The 17,833-nt window shown below is 49.1% G+C and overlaps 1 protein-coding gene across 1 annotated transcript in view; it reads left to right on the top strand.

Moving 5' to 3' along the window:
* LOC119169878 (uncharacterized) overlaps positions 1-3,956 on the top strand; it is a 148,812-nt gene extending 144,856 nt beyond the window's left edge. Inside the window, exon 10 of the mRNA XM_075883357.1 lies at positions 3,647-3,956. Coding sequence (XP_075739472.1) covers positions 3,647-3,851 — 205 coding nt within the window. The 3' untranslated portion in view covers positions 3,852-3,956. The remainder of the gene's footprint in view (positions 1-3,646) is intronic.
* Positions 3,957-17,833: the final 13,877 nt, after the last annotated feature.

The raw sequence follows: 17,833 nt of genomic DNA, 5'->3' as shown, positions 1-17,833 counted from the left end.
ATACCTTTGCTGTTGGAGAGCAGACTTGTTAGAGGTGCGATGATGGACGCGAAGTTGGGCACAAAGCGACGAAAGTACGAGCAGAGACCGACGAAACTTCTTAGAGCTTTCAGTGATGTGGGCAACGGGAAGTCAGCGACAGCCCGAAGCTTATCGGGATCCGGAAGAACACCGTCTCTTGTGATGACATGTCCCAAGATGGTTAGTTTTCGTGCTGCGAAGTGGCACTTTTTGGAGTTAAGTTGTAGGCCCGCAGAAGTTAGACACGTCAGAATCTCGTGGAGGCGAACAAGATGTGTCGGGAAATCAGACGAAAAGACTACGATGTCGTCCAGGTAACACAAGCAAGTTTTCCACTTATGGGCACGCAAGATGGTATCGATCATGCGCTCAAATGTGGCAGGTGCGTTGCAGAGCCCAAATGGCATCACTTTGAACTCATATAGACCATCTTGCGTTACAAAGGCTGTTTTAGGGCGATCACATTCAGCCATTGGCACCTGCCAATACCCAGAACGCAGATCCAAGGATGTAAAGTACTCGGCGCCTTGTAAACAGTCAAGAGCATCGTCTATTCGTGGTAGCGGGTAGACATCTTTCTTCGTAATCTTGTTTAAGCGGCGATAGTCCACGCAAAATCGAACGGTGCCATCTTTTTTCTTGACCAGAACGACAGGTGATGACCAAGCGCTTTGAGAAGGCTGTATCACTCCACGTTTAAGCATGTCGTCTACTTGCTCCGTAATGACGCGGCGCTCTTCGGCGGAAACGCGGTAAGGACGCTGTCGCAGAGGCAAATGTGAGCCGGTGTCAATAGTATGAGTGATAGTCATGGTGCGGCCCAAAGCAGGTTCTTGAAAGTCGAAAGAAGAGCGAAACTTGTTAAGGAGAGCAACAAGTTGGCGGCGATGCGAGAGGGGAAGGTCTGCGTCAATAGCATTGTCGAAGGCTGACAAACTTGATGGCTCAGACGCATGAGTTATTGCGGCAATGTGACATGGCGTTTCGTCGGGAAGAATAATATCATCGATATGGTCGACAGGTTGCACATATCCCAACGTTTCACCACGAAGTAAGCTGATGGGATAGTTGCAGTGGTTGGTAACCAGCATTACGGTTAAACCAGATGCAATTGTAAGAACGGCAAATGGGAGAACGATGCCCTTGCGTTCAGTAAAAACAGGAGATGGCGTAAACACCACCGTGGCGTCAGGTTGCGCCACACATGAAAGGCTTACAGGGACCGAAGCTTCCGGGGGCAAGGTGATGTCGTCGTCAGCGATGAGTTTGCAGAGCCGAGGAGACCGGTCGGGTGGTGGAAATTCATATGTTGGCACAAGGGACACTTCGGCACGGGAACAATCGATGATAGCTTCATGACCTGATAAGAAATCCCAACCGAGGATAAGGTCATGAGAGCAAGATGGCAGAACAAAAAACTGTACGACGTACAAAACATCTTGGATGACGACGCGCGCCGTACACAGAGCCGAGGGATGAATGCGTTGCGCGCTAGCCGTGGACAGCACCATGCCACAGAGAGATGTGGTCACTTTCTTCAGTTTCCGACAAAATTTGACGTCCATCACAGAAACGGTGGCCCCGGTATCAATTAACGCTAATGTGGCGACTCCCTCAACATCGACATCAACAACATTTTTCGGCGAAAACGGAGGCCTTGGGAATTGCGCACAAGTTGCAGTTCTTGCCTCCGGAACTGCACTGATTAGTTTCCCTCCTCAGGAGGTGGTCGACGACGCATAGGCGATGGCGACCGGCGACGAGGGGATGGGAAACGAGCAGTCGATGGGCGGCGATCCGAGTCTGAGTGCCTCTGTTCATATGCAGATGCGGTGGCCTGCTGCGGCGCGTAGGTAGGAGTTCCGAAGTATGCGTTTGCAGGTGTGGGGCGACGGCGGCAGAAGCGTGCAATGTGGCCAGCCATGCCACAGGCGAAGCAGATAGGACGATTGTCTTGAGTGCGCCACTCATTAGATCGATGGAAAAAGCGAGGTGAGGGCCTGTAAACTGGAGGCGAGGCCGGAGGAGGTGGAGCTGATAAGGCGACTGGATGCGGTGGGGGCCGCGCGACCACAGCTGCGTAGCTGAGAGGTGAAGGTGGTGCTGGTGGTGCGTAGCCGACAGCTGAGAGATTAGGCGGTACTGAAGTGCACGGGTAAGGGGCCTGCACTGTAGGGAGGACATCACAAATTTCCGTGCGTATGGCCTGCTGCAGTGTCGTAGGCAGGCTTGCGGTGGGCGCGTCGCTATGCGGCAGCAGGGAGAGCTGTCGGGCGACTTCCTCCCTGATGAAGTCTTTGATCTGGTTGGACAGACTTTCTTTGCAAACGTTGGCATTTGTGAGTGTGACGGCCGAGATCGAATCCGGCGGTAGGACACTCTGTCGGGCGATGGAACGCTGACGGCGCAATTCATCAAAGCTCTGGCAGAGGCTTACGAGGATTGCCACCGTGTTCGGGCTTTTCGCTAGCAACATCTGGAATGCGCCATCCTCGATGCCCTTGAGAATCTGCCGAATTTTTTCTTCTTCGGGCATAGATGGATTCACACGCTTGCAGAGGTCGAGCACGTCCTCTATGTAACTAGTAAACGTCTCGCCAGGCTGCTGGGCTCGGTGGCGCAGGCGCTGGTCAGCGCGGAGCTTGCGGACCTCTGGTCGGCCGAACGCTTCAGTGACGAGTGTCTTAAAGGAAGACCAGTTGGCGATGGCGGTTTCGCGGTTCGTAAACCAAAGTTTAGCTACGTCTGCCAAGTAAAATATAACGTAGGCGAGCTTAGAGTCGTTGTCCCACTTGTTACTGGCGCTTACGCGTTCGTACAAGGAGAGCCAGTCCTCGACGTCTTGCTCGCCACTGCCGCTGAAGATTGGTGGGTCCCGTTGGCGAGTAGTGCCGGGGCAGGTAGACGGGACAGCCGGTGGTGCTGGCTGGGCTGGGATGGGCTGGTTGGCGACTGCGTCAGTCATGTTTTGCAGTGGTCTCTCGGGCAACTTGCGAGAGCGGAGCTCCAGGTCTGTTTGGGGATCTCAGCAGCCTCCACCAAATGTGATGACGTTTATTGAACCGGAGAAGTCGCAACGATGTCGCAACGAAAAATGGCCGTACGACAAGTCTGGCAAAAGGCGGCCCAGGTTCTCGTGCAATCAAAGCACGGGGTTTTTCCTTCTCTTTGGAAGGCGCATACACGTTAGTGCGTATGCTCCACTACAATATATATATATATATATATATATATATATATATATATATATATATATATATATATATATATATATATATATATATATATATTCATGGGCTTTTTTTGTTAAACACACTTAAATGACTATTAAGCATGCACAAAGCTGCGAGAATGTCACGAAACAAACAGCTACCAACCCTAACACCTAAAATGAGCCGGCAGCAGCATTTGGATAGAGGCAAACCGCAGAAAGGTCTTCTCTACTTTTTTTTTGTTCACATTAAAGGTCGCTTCTAAGCCGTAATAATAGACAACCTCGTCGTAGAGCGGGTCTCAAATTCGTGTTCTTGTTTTGGTTTGCAAGCACAGTCTTCTATGGGGACAAATCTCATATTCGTAGTACAATAGCCTGCTATCCGCATGAACCGTGTGGGCGGGAACGCAGTGATGAGCCGTGGCTGTACTGCCCCAAGACGAACGTGGCCGGCCTGGAAGCGCTGACCAGGAGACTGGCCAAGAGGTTCGAGAGCCGTTTCGCCGCCGCCGTAGACGAGGCTGAGCAGGAGGCATGGTGCGACCTGTGCTTCTGGCTGGACGAGATGCCATACTGCGCCAGCGCTACAGAGCTCGCTCTCCAGATGGCCATGTAGACGGGGCCAGTTTGTTTAGGCTTACACGTAGTCTGGCCATGCAAGGGAAGCGCAAGGCCCAGTCAGCGCTGAAGCAGTTGTTTGAAAATAAAGAGCAGAAGCCGTGCTTATCGCTTTCATCGGAAAAAAATTATACGCAGCAGATGGCCCACCCTAGAGGTAACTAAGTACAAACGCACCGTGCCTCCTATACGCAGTACTGATGACATTCTTCGGGTGTCACTGTAAGCACGATTGACATGTGTAATCGTGCATGACGATGGAGCTGTAGAGAATTTTGTTTAATAGTTATAACACCCTGTCAATCTAGAATTTGAAATGAAAAAGAGCATTTCGAGCTAAGTACATGAATTATCGAATGGTAAATATTGCAATGTCGGGATTGCAGGATTGCACTTGTATTGAGGCTTTCATGATCAAACCCAGAAGTATTTCTGTTGCATGTTGTTCAAGCACGAAATGCTTTGAGTTCCACTTTTCTGCAACCTTCTGCTAACGAGGAGCCAAATCACAAGCACGTAATGCGGGCATTCACGTATATGTGGTCTCATGCTCCCCAACTCTTCGTGCAGGACCTCATTGCATGTGCCAGTTACTGCTTATATAACTTACAAAAATTGATGCAGCTTAATTAGTCCGTCTTGGAGCTTCTTCGTAGTTGCACCGAAGTACCAACTTCGATCGGACTGCTTTGCCGGTAATTATTTCATGCTTACGTTTTTATGCTTAGAGAAGGCAAACCTTTTTTTTTTTTCAAATTCTCTTTCATACACTTTTCCGGCTAATGCCAGGTTGCTGCTTGCATTAAAACCGACTCATCTAAAAGAAAATAACACCAACAAAAAATGTCTCAAAGACCAATGCTTAAAATTGTAATCTAGTGAGTTCCCTCTAACATCCACACTTTAGACACAGCCCTTTACCATTTACCTTTTGCTAGTTCCTACCATTTACCTTTTGCATTTACTAGTTCGGGATATTTTGAATAATAGTCCGGGCGTGGGTTCGAATCCCACTTCTGACACCATGTTGAAGTCGTCAGGGACGAGCGAGTAGGAAGCAGGCTGGGTTACGTGAACACTGGTTTATTTCTTAACCGCATTCTAGCCTAGGAGCCCTGCCACGCGCCACGCGCACCTCAAGCACACGCGGTCACCAGCTTCGCCTGGCTTGTCCTAGATGGCAGCATCTACAACAGGCAGAGCGTTGTAGATGGCAGCATCTAACACAGGAGCTTGAGTTCGGACTGGCACGGTGAATGGATGTGTTTTTAGTGCTCCCGATCGACTGCGCAGATAGGTGGCTTTGCATGTTTGGAGCTTGCTTTTATAAATAATAAGGCAGTAGTCTAAATCTTTGTAGCACTTATACATTGTATGGTTTTTTAGGGGCTCAGTCACCAGTTATTTGCTTGTTTGTGTGTGTGTGCGCGCTGCTTGTTTGTGTTTTTTTCTCTTACCACCCGTCGGGGAGGGGAACGCACACCTAACACGCCAATTTTCGTAGTAGAGCTTAAACTTTCTGTTTTTCTTAGGGCAGGATGCGCCGTACACAGTGTTTTGTTATTATCTAGTGGGACAATTCATAAGGAAAATTGGTGTCAAAAAGACATGGTTGAAAAGGGTGTAAAATGTGCCGGGTGCGAGGTGGGTTTCAAATTAACGCAAGTGCAGACGCGAATGGAGAAAAAGCTGACGCCAAATGCAGGCAATGTGAGGTCGAGGAAAAAATTGAGAAAAATGGTTGCCCACAGTGAGCTGCTGATGAGAATAACCGAGCTGGAGACTGCGTTGGCTACAGAGCAAGAAAAAATGAGGGCTATCGGAGAAAGGCTCGGGTCTACCGAGGAGGCACTAGCGAAGGTGAACAAAGGAACGGCCGAAGAAGAGAACGGTAGGGCACCAGCAGCCAGAACGGCGGAGAAAAAAGAGCAATTTCAGAACAAACAGGTTCAGCCGGTTCAATGGACCCAGCTTCAGCGAAGTAGTGGTGGGGTTGGGAGGGGACAAAGCAGCCGGCGTCACAGATGCAAGTAAACCCCAGGTGCATGACGCTCCAGCTGAAAAGTCACAGCACGTGATAATCGCCGGGGACTCGAATTTAAATCGATGCACGGAAGCCATCAAAGAGAGGGTAACAGGTTACAAGAGGGTTGCAGTAGGGACGTTCCCAGGACGCAAGCTTGAAGCAGTCATGAGGCAAGCGAGCGCAAAACTCAAAACTACAGCTGATAGACGAAACCTCGTGATAATTTCAGGTGGTTTAAACGATGTCTTAAATGAAGATACAGCAGGACTAGCAACCACACTGGCGAAATGCGTCGATGACATGCGCGCCACTTCTCCTAAAGGTACAGGCAGTGATATGCACGATACCGGAGGTACCGGTGCGTGATAGCAACCTGCAAAGAGTGGTTGTCAACGCAAACCAAGAGATATGGCGGATGAGTCGAGAGAAAGGCTTTGAGGTGGTGAAAATAAACAGAGAGGTGCATAGGTGGGGTGGTTTTCAACGAGACAGAATTCACTTCGATGGGCGGCTAGGTCATGAGGTGGGTTGGCGACTTGCAGGACTTTTTGGGGGGGCAAGCGAGCCCTTCGGGGTGTAAGATAGCTAGTAACGAGGAAAACAACCAGGGAGACTCTTCGACAGGTGGTATGGACAGATACGATTCCAAAGTGGCACCAATATCTAAGATAGGTAGAGTCCGGGGCATAAATAGACGTAGCCACGAGGGCCGAACCAATCCAGACGTATCGTATATAACATTCATGGTGGCAGAAATAGGCTGAAGTGGAAAGATATAGAAGAACACCCAAGGGAGAAGAGGCCAATGGTATATGGTTTTGTAGGAACACATCTTAGGAACATGGAACAACCACCTAACAATCCGGATTACGCATGGGAATATTGTAATAGAACAGAAGGTAGCAGACAAGGGGGTGGTATCGGGGCATTCATTCATAAAAGTACAGACTGGCAAAGGGTCAAGCAGGAGTGCAAAAACATTTATGGCTAAAAGGGAAAGTGGCAGGGTAAATGACGCTTCTGTGTTTTGTATACTTGTGGACAGGGACAAAAGCCAGAGAGGAAAACCAACAAATGGTGCAGTGCATAGAAAATGACATTGACGAACTAGGAGAAGAGTGCGAGGTAATTATATTAGGAGATATGAATGCGCACATAGAAGATATGGATGGGTATACTGACCCAACAGGCAGACTGCCCATGGATATGCGTGAAAGGCATTATTTAATCATTCGCAACAGCACGGAGAAATGCGAAGGGCAGATAACATTGGAGGTGGGAAGGCTGCAGTCGACGATAGATTACGCAATATTGTCACATAGGATGTATGATTGGCTAAGAGTGGTGAACATAGATGAATATGGGTCCAGATGCTTACGTAGTTATCACAAACGTATCAAGATGAATTTGGGAAGAGAAAAAAAATTGGAAAGGTGGCATTACAAACAACCACACGGTAATCTTTATTCAGAAAGGTAAATTGAAATAGCAAATAAAGAGATTGAGCAAATAATCACCGAGAATACTAAAACAGAGTGGACGTTTACAAATCTAACTCGATTGTTTGAGTTATAGCTTGCTAAGGTACGAGTCAAATTAGCCGGGAAAAGGAGACACAAATCCAAAAGCTGGTGGAATGAGGAAGTTAAGGGAGCCAAAGTAAGACGTCAGGAAGCCTCCGGGGAACACAGGTATGTTAAACAAAGGGGTGAACCTGAAGATGATGTCAAGAGAAAATTGGATCCACAGTTAAGGGGTCAGACTAGAAGGAGATGAGAAAATGGAATTTATAAAAACAATGTTGACAGAAAACATTAAACACCAAGACAACGGTGCATGCACCGTACCAGATGAGGATGGGCGAATTGGATCATTGACTCCATTAGGACAATGAGAGTGGAAAAGGGCAGAAAAAAAGTGCTCTAGTAGCACATCAACAGGCCCCGAAGGCATCGCAATCATGATGATAAGGAAACTAGGACCAAACTCTAAGCAAACACCAGGAGAGGCAGCAAGCAAAGTAATAATGAATGGTTGAAGCTCCCAAGGGGTGGAAACTAAGCAGGATGAGCATGATCTATAAAGGAAAGGGGGACAAAGCCGATATAAACAACTACCGTCTTTTAACAGTGACATCAGTAGTTTACAGGCTGGTGATGCAGATAGTAAAGGGAAGACTACAGACATGGGGGGAGAATGAGGGAGTGCTAGGAGAACTACAAAATGGGTTCCGTAAACTAAGGCTGTTGGAGGACAATCTGGTTTCATTGATGCAGTATATTGAAATAGCGGAAAAAGAACACAGGCCCCTGTGGCTGGCATTTCTAGATATCAAGGAAGCTTACAATAGTGTGATTCAAGATGACTTGTGGGGAATACTGGACACACTGGGTGTGGAAAATGGAATAACTAATCTTCTAAAGGATGTCTATAAATGTAACAAGGTACTTATAAAAAGGGGAAGAACAGGTATCCGAACCTATAGAGATACAACGCGGGCTTCGATAGAGATCTCTTGTCACCTTTGTTATTTATGCTGTATCTCCAGGGACTAGAAGCCAAATTATATGGGAGTGGACTCGGCTTCAGCCTCTCTTTTGCCAAGCAAGGAAAACAGATTGATGTATGCAGATGATATAGTATTAATAGCCGACAAGAAGGAAGATATGCAGGGATCGATAGACATCTGTGGTAATGAGGGAGATAGGTTAAACTTGAATTTCAGCAGAGAAAATCGGCAATCGTGATTTTAATAGTTAACAAAGGCAATGAGCATAAGATACTGGAAGTCCCGCTAGAAATGGTGGATAATTACAAATATTTCGGCTTATGGATAAATAACGGAGCCCAGTACCTAAAGCAGTTCGAAAGATACGTAATGACAAAGGATAACAGGAATGCAGGTGTTGCGAGAAATGGTGCACTGTGGAAGTACAATAGGTATGACGTGAGAGGGATTTGGAAAGGTGTCATGGTCCCGGGTTTGACGTTCGGCAATGCGGTCTTGTGCATGAAATCAGAAGTTTAAGCAAGATTGGAAATTTAACAACGTGGCATAGGTAGACTTGCTTTGGGAGCACACGGGAATACCCCAAATCAGGGGGTACAAGGTGACATGGGATAGATATCGCTTGAGTGCAGGGAAGCAAGCAGCAAGATAGAATTTGAGGAGCGATTGAGAAAATGGGAGAGCAGCGTTGGGCTAGGAAAGTTTTCAGCTACTTGTACATGAAGAATGTTGATACTAAATGGTGGAAGCGAACTCGAAAACTGTCAAGCAAGTATTTAGGCAACAGCAGAATATCAAGCCAAAAAGAAACATCGGTTAGGAAGAAGGTGAAGGAGAGGGACATGTGGAAGAGGGGAATGCCCACGAAATTATCACTGCAGACCTAACGAACTTTTAAGCAGGAAATTGCAAGAGAAAAGATCTACGATAATTCTCGGGGTAGTTTTCTGCTCTTCGAGGCTAGAACGGGAGTAATTCAGACCAAGACGTACCGAGCAAAATACGAAGGCACAGACACGGTATGTAGTGCGTGTGGAGAGGAGGAGGAAACTGCTTAACATTTGATGTTTTGTAAAGGGCTCCATTTTATCGAGGGATTCGCTCGGATGATTTCAAGCTGGACGGACGTGCCCTCACGATCTCCGACGCCAGTGTAGCTCGCGCAGACTGGTTCGCCCTCCGCGGTCTCCTGACGCCGTGAAGCTCTCGCATTGTGGTGCCCCGCCCTTGTACTGCTTCGACCGGATCCCCAGTTTCCTATCTCTTTCTATTTTTCCGTCGCTTGCCTCTCTGTTTATTCTATTTCTGCAATTCTTTTTATCCCTCCTTACCCCCCCCCCCCCCCTATAAGGCACTGCGCCGTGTCGCCCCTTAGGCAGACAGAAATTAGGTGTCTTTTTCCCCTTCCTTATAACCACCACCACCACCAGCAGCGCCTTATCGAAAGCAATGGTGCCTAATTTTTCAAAGCATTGGAGTTTCGGGACAGTGAAGGCAAAATAGACTTTAAACGGGCAGAAATTACCAGTAGGAGGCTAACTGATTGGTTGCTACAATCGAGGCGCGAGTCAAATTCAATCCTTAAACACACAGTGATAGTACCTAATTTTATGGCTAGGTGGCGTGAGCAACCACCCGATCTAAAGGGCACAGCCGGATACATCCATCCATCTATCTATCCATCCAGCAGGCTGCGCCGGCGCCGGTAGAGTTTTGGGAACCGAGAGTGACGTAGTTTCGGTTCGCCGCCCGAGGGGAAGCGAGGGTGCGGACACTCTCTGCGACTCGCGTGGGCGGAGCAACGCTAAATTTTCTTTAGCGTATTGCAGAGCTCCTGCATCTTTCAATTGCGAAAAAAATCACGGCGTCATGAACAATGAGGCCTGTGCTCGCCACCCACAAAGTTCCACCGAAATCTAAAACAACTTCAGCTTCTATTTAATAGACTTGCCGTCTGCGATCGTACACAAAGAAAATTGAACACATCAGTAAATGGTCACAATACAACGCCTCTTCCTGGACACGCTCACAGAGTGAATGTTGATGTGCGCTGTTATATGAATATTGATTTATATGTAGGATTGAACGTCCCGAAACCACGATAAGATTATGAGAGACGCCGTAGTGGAGGGCTCCGAAAATTTCGATGACCTGGGGTTCTTTAACGTGCACCCAAATCTGAGCACACAGACCTACAGCATTTCCGCTGTTACGGGGGTTTATTGAGGTACACAGCGACCGGGAAGATAGCAGCAGCAGCGCGCAAAGCGTAGCCAGGGATCGAACAGCCGAGCGAGCCAGGCGATGGCAATGCACATCCGCATGTGTCAATCTTCTTCCTCACAATAAACCCCGGTATCGAGAGGTAGCCATCCTGGCAACCTAGAGAGAGGTCAGAGGGTCATAATACGGCTCTAGACAGTTAATGTGGACTGTTTCTAGCCACCGACGACGAATGTCGGAAGATAGCGCAACGGGTTCAACCACATAATTAACAGGAGAAGTCTGTGCAACCACGCGGTAGGGTCCGTGACACTTCGGAAGAAGCATAGACGAAAGGCCGGGAGCAGCAACTGACGGGACCCAAAGCCACACGACAGAGTCGACTGTGAAAGGGTCAGGAGGAATGTCTGAGTCGTGACGCTGTTTTTGGCGACACTGTTGGTCGTAGGTGAAAGAACGGGCCAGTTGTCGGCATTTCTCGGCGTGGTGAGCCACTGCAGACACAGGCTGGTATTCGTAAACGTTTGGATGATATGGTAGAATCGTATCAATGGTGCTAGTGGGTTCACGACCACATAGAAAGAAGAATGGTGAGAATCCGGTGGTGGATTGGCAGGCGGTGTTGTAGGCGAATGTGACAAATGGAAGAACAAGATCCCCATTACAGTGGTCTGACGCAACGTACATCGACATGTCACCTATAGTTCGGTTAAATCGTTCCGTTAATCGTAATACGTTTGTATGTGGTTGATATGCGGTAGTGGTACGGTGAATAATTCTGCATTCGGATAGGAGTTATTGCAACACGTCTGAGAGAAATACACGGCCCCGATCACTGGGCAGTTCACGAGGGTCGCCATGGCGGAGATCAAAACTGCGTAGAAAAAACGAGAAAACGTATTTGGCTGTTTCGGCAGGTAATGCAGCGGTTTCGGCGTATGTTGTCAAGTGATCCACGGTGACGACAATCCAGTGGTTGCCAGCGCCAGTGCATGGGAGAGGCTCGTACAAGCCAATGCTGACACGATCGTATTGGTGGTCGGGGCAGGGAAGCGGCTGGAAAGGTGCTGTGGAGAGGTGAGAGACTGGTTTGCGTCGTTGGCAGGCGAGGCATGAGCGAACGTATTTGCAGACGAAGCCGTACATTCCGCGCCAATAATAGCGTAGGCAAAGGCGCGTGTCCATCTTGAACATGCCACTGTAGCCACACTGAAGGTCATTGTGGAAAGCGGAGCACAGATCGCAACGAAGATGGCGGGGCACGACCCATAATCATGTGAGGCCATCGTTGTAGTAGTTACGGCGGTATAGAATACCATCGCGGATAGCGTAATGCTGCACCTCACTGCGTAGCACTCGTGGAGCCGGGGTGGTCAAAGGTCTTGACAAAAAGTTTAGAATTGTGGCGATCCATGGGTCATTTCGTTGCTCCGAGGCTATGTCTAAGATGTCAAGTGGCCAAATATCGTGATTATGACTAGATGTGTTGGCGTATGAAATGAGTGGGAAGCGTGGCAGGGCGTCAGCGTCAGAGTGTTGTTGGCTAGAACAATATACGACACGGATGTCGTATTCCAGGAGTCGGAGGGCCCATCGAGTGAGGCGACCTGATGGGTTCTTGAGGTTTGACAAATAACACAGAGCGTGTTGATCTGTTACGACGTCAAAAGGACGACCGTAAAGAAATAAGCGAAACTTCTGTAGAGCCCATATGATGGCCAGGCACTCTTTTTTTGGGATACGGTGTAATTGGTCTAGGGCTTTGTGAGTGCACGACTGGCATATGCAACCACGTATTCGGTGTTGACATCGTCACGTTGTGCGAGCACAGCACCAAAACCGACACCACTAGCATCAGTGTGAATTTCTGTGTGTGTGCTCGGAGCGAAGTGACGCAGAATTGGTGGAGACGTAAGCAGGCGTCGAAGTGTCGTAAACGCATCGTCACAAGCTTCTGACCAGGTAGATAGTTCGTTGTCGCTTTGGAGGAGTGCATTGAGAGGTGCGATGACGGTAGCAAAATGTCGAAAGAAGCGCCGAAAATAGGAGCATAGGCCTATGAAGGTGCGCAGTGTTTTCAGCTTAGTAGGCTTCGGCAACTCAGATACAGCGCTAAGTTTTGCAGGATCGGGAAGAATGCCTTCTTTGTAGACGACGTGGCTTAGTATAGTTCGTTTTCTAGCGGCGAATAGGCACTTTTTAAAGTTAAGCTGGAGACCGGCATTTCGGACACAGGTCAAAACTTGACGCAACCGTTAATTGTAGATGAGTTGGGAAATCTGGCGCAAAAACGACAATATCATCTAAATAGCAGCGGCAAGTGTGCCACTTCAAGCCGCGTAAGATGCCGTCCATCATGCGTTCAAAGGTGGCGGGCGCGTTACAGAGACCGAATGACATTACAGTAAATTCGTACAATTCCTCTGGTGTTACAAACGTCATTTTCGAGCGGTCAGTCTCAGCCATGGGCACTTGCCAGTAGCCAGAGCGGAGATCTAAGGAAGAAAAGAACTCCGCTCCTTGCAAGCAGTCGAGGGCGTCATCAATTCGTGACAACGGGTACACATTCATTCGGGTAATCTTGTTAAGCCAGCAATAATCGACGCAAAATCTTATTATGCCATCTTTCTTCCAATCAAGGACGACAGGTGATGCCCAAGATCTTTTGGAAGGTTGAATGACACCACGTTTAAGCATGTCATTCACCTGGTCATCGATAAGGCGCTTTTCACTCGCCGATACTCGGTAGGGACGCTGACGAATGGGCGCATGGCTTCCGGTGTCGATAGTATGCGAAACAGTCGCTGTGTGGCCGAGTGCCCTTGCTTGGCAGTCAGAAGATGAAGAGAAATCGTCGAGCAAGCGAAGAATTTGGTCTCGTTGTGTCGTCGTAAAGTCGCTGGCTATAGCTGGTGTGAACGATCGCAGTAGTGGCCTAGGAGTTGAGGTCTCGAGGGTGGCCATATCACTGATGTCGTCCATGGTGTCGAATATCGAAGATGACGACAGCGGCTCGGCTTTGTCGAGGATTTCACGGTGGCGCAAAGTGATTGGCTCAGGCGATGTATTGGTGATGTACATCACATAGGTGCCTGAATGGAACTCGAGAACGGCAAATGGCAATGGCAGTGATCGGCGGCGAACTAGATGTGCAGACGGTGCGAAAAGCACTGAGCCACCATTTTCAGAGTCACAAGAGATGGAGACAAGATCCGTAGACTGGGTAGGCACAATGGTGTCGTCACAAACTGGGATTTCGCGACATGTCTCCTTGTCATTGATGACGTCTGTCCTTCTACAGCGACGTCAATAACGTTTTAGAGAGAAATTTGAGGCCTTATGCATTTCTCGCCTCCTGAACTGTGCTACTTAGTTTTCCTGGCGCACAGGGCTCCGCCGTCGGTGCATGGGGAAAAGGGAGTGGCGGCGAGGAGAAGGCGAGCGGCGAGAGGAGGGTGGGGTCCGGAGGTAGGATCAGATTCGTAGTCATCTCAATAACTGCGGCGGGGTTGACATGGCGCATACATGACCCATGGTGGACGCACACTGTTGGAGATAGGTGGTGCACGAAAGCGACAGTAACGGGCCACATGTCCAACAAGGCCACAATGAAAACAAATGAGACAGTTGTCTTGCGTGCGTCAAGGGTCGTCGGCCCGTGCGTACTGTACGACTGGGTGGGTTCGCGGCGATACTGGCGGGCGAATAGGGGGACTACGTGGGCTGTAACCTTGCATCACAGGCATGGAAGCGACTGTGGCGTACGTCAGGGGAGCAGCAGTCGGAGCCTTATGGAGCGAAGGCGAGGCTTCTTCGGCGATCTGGTCCCTGATGATGTTTCGGAGAGGGGGCACCAACGGGCAATTGGACTGGTCGTGAACAAGCGGCATCAGCGAAAGCTGGCAAGCGACCTCTTCACGAACGAAATCCTTGATCTGTTGCAGCAGAGATGATTTATTGATTTGTAGGGTTTAATGTCCCAAAACCACCATATGATTATGAGAGACGCCGTAGTGGAGGGCTCCGGAAATTTCGACCACCTGGGGTTCTTTAACGTGCACCCAAATCTGAGTACACGGGCCTACAACATTTCCGCTTGCATCGGAAATGCAGCCACCACAGCCGGGATTTGATCCCGCGACCTGCGGGTCAGCAGCCGAGTACCTTAGCCACTAGACCACCGTGGCGGGGCGATGCAGCAGAGATGAATTGTCAGGAGCAACAGCCAATCCCGACATTGAAGTCGCCTGTGTATGAGAGCAGCGCGTGGATGTGCGTTGTTTGCGCACAGCCACACGCTGTGCTCATCAAAACTGGCAAAGACTGACAAGTTCAGACGCTGTGGACGGGTTGTTTGCCAGCAGCATTTGAAAGGCGTCGTCTTCAATCCCTTTCAACATATGCCTGATCTTATCGGCATCGGCCATTGCAACATCAACACGGTTACACAGCTCGACAACGTCTTCAATGTCACTGGTGAATGTTTCACCATTTTGCTACGCGCGGCCACGCAACCGTTGCTCGGCTCGAAGCTTGCGAACAGCGCAGCGCCCGAATACTTCCGTCCCGTGAGTTTTGAAAGCAGCCCACGTCGGTAAGTCACGTCGGTGGTTTCGATGCCACACGCTGGCGACGCCACTCAAATAAAATGACACGCAGTTGAGCTTCGCGGCGTCATCTCAGCGGTCGATCACGCTTACCGTTCGTATTCGGCGAGCCAGTCTTCAACATCCTCCTATTCTGTACCGCTCAAGATTGGTGGGTCACGTTGACGCGATGGGCCAGAGCAGACCAATGTGGGCACCAGGACAGCAGGTTGTTGCTGCGGTTGATTTGGTGCTTCATCCGGCATTGCAGAGGGTGGCTTGAGTTTTCGGCTGCGAAGTTCCAGGTAGTCGCTACCCAGCAGCTCCACCACCATAGCAGCAGCAGCAGGCAAAGCGTAGCCAGAGAGCGAACAGCCGAGCGAGCCAGGCGATGGCGATGCGCTTCCGCATGTGTCTATCTTCTTCCTCCCACCGCCTTCATCGGAAATGCAGCCGCCGCAGCCGGGATTCGATCCCGCGACCTGCTAGTCAGCAGCCGAGAGCCTTAGCCACTAGACTACCACGGTGGGGCCTGTTAAATGAATACAGTAACGACTTTCATGAAGAGCGAATGAAACTTACCTCGCATAGCCTAGCTTTTTTCGGAGGCGACTTCTCATGGCGCATACGCAGAAACCACTGTAGTCGGCGGCATACTGGCGCAGCAGAGTTTGCTCGTGGTACCGCGAAAATCGCCTTGCTGTTTCCGCTGCGGTTGAGACAGTTTGGCGCACAACACCCTGTCATCGCGAAATAGCTTTCGATGCTTCTAACCCCACGGGATTTACGTAGTACAATTAAACATAGAATGTCCTTCCTACCACATTTATCGCGACCAACAGGCAACATGTCTTCAGTACTGATTGGTGAAGAAGCTTGGCGAGAATGCGAAAATCAATTCAACATATAATGCCTTTCCTACCACATTTATCGCGACATACAGGCAACATGGCTACATTACCGATTGGTAAAAAAGCGTGGCGAGAATGCGAGAATAAAAGGAAGGAAAAATATAGGAGGGAGTGTTGCGTAACGCGATTGAAGCACACCAAGAAGGCCCAATACGTAACCAAAACGTCAGCGCGCGCGGTAGGTTTTAGTTCTCTCGGTTTCGTTTTGTTTTGAAAAGTGCTTCATCGCTCGTAGCGCAGAAGCACTACCGTGAACGCTGTGCCCGCGTTTCTGGACATTGGCGTCGAATCACAGTGTTTCATCGCAGCTAAAAGAGTTTTCGCTGCCAATGATCTTGTGTTGACACGTCTCAAGGAATGCGGCGTAAAATTAATGTGAGAAGTTGAAGAGCGAAAGTCTTACTCTGTGGATGTGCCCTGTGGCGGGAAGGTTGTTTCTGCGGTATAACGTTGCGCTGCAGCTCGTGTTTCTGTGCATGGTGTATGTTGCCATTTCAAAAGCGAGCTCTTAACTTGGAAATCGAGGGTAAACACCGCGGTATTTAAACCTCCCTTTGGTAGCGATGAAAAAAATCGTGAGCCGGAGTGTACTTTTCCCCATCATTCGCCGATGCATGTTGCAGGCTTTGTAATGAAGATCGTTTGCTTTTGATGACCTACCAACTCGTTACTATTGTCAGTGAAAACAGTACTGGAAAGAGCGGAGACCAGTATTTGTAAGAGATCTGAAACTACCATGCGAAACACCCTGTTTCGTCTGAAAGGCAGTTCGTTGTGTCGCCACGGCGTTGCACTTTCGGTGGCGGTTATGCTACAGGGTACTACAGTTATTTTCACTCGATTGAAAAACAAAAAAAAACATTAGCACAGTATTACCTTCACAAAATAATGTTATCAGGAATTTTAGAGCATTGCCACTATAGTTATGCCGTAAATAAATCAAACTACCGGCAGATAGCTGTACCGGTGTAAACTGCTGGCACTTTTCACTTGACGGCCACTCGCAAGAAGAAACTTCAACAGATGCCCGTGCCGGCAAAGTGCGTCTTGCTACACGATGCTGGCATTAGCCATGTTACTGCAGCCGGCTATTGACGAAACACTGCGGGCCAAGTTCCACACGCACAATTCTGCCGGCTGCCGGGCGATTACCCACACCCGGGAAGGCTACACAATGACAATATTCGTCACAAAAGTAAGAGGAATACATGCGTCCTATGCTCACAATGCTATCGCTAATTCGACTGAAGTGCATGTCTAACGTTCGTTCGAAATCCTTTCACTACTCGCCCAAATTTCTCGCTTGCACATAACGAATCAAGTGGAACAAGCCCTGAAAAAAACGTAACAAGACCACGAAGTGCAGGCGGGGACACCCAGCTGCGTACGGATCACCTAGGTGCTCCGTGAAGCGGCCAAACTGCTGCTCTCCCACTAAAACTACCGAGAACCAAACAAGAACATCTCGGCAAGTCTTGTTTATTGCATGATCTCACGGCAAAAGATCACGTGTCGGGCCGACTTTGATGGCTTCAAAACAGGTTGGCCTGCCAAGGCTTGGTGCGTGATGTCATGCTCCCTCTTATATTTTTCCTTCCTCCATATCACTTTCAATGCAGTGCGTTTGTACTGCCTTGGTACCGCCTAAAGACAGCGTGTTCGGAATGCGTTCGTGCTGCACTGAAGTCGATGGCAAGTAAAATTCAAGTCGAGCAGTGTTTCCGA

This window comes from Rhipicephalus microplus, chromosome 2 (genome assembly GCF_043290135.1).
Source record: "Rhipicephalus microplus isolate Deutch F79 chromosome 2, USDA_Rmic, whole genome shotgun sequence".
NCBI lineage: Eukaryota > Metazoa > Arthropoda > Arachnida > Ixodida > Ixodidae > Rhipicephalus > Rhipicephalus microplus.
This window is presented reverse-complemented; position numbering and strand designations above follow the sequence as displayed.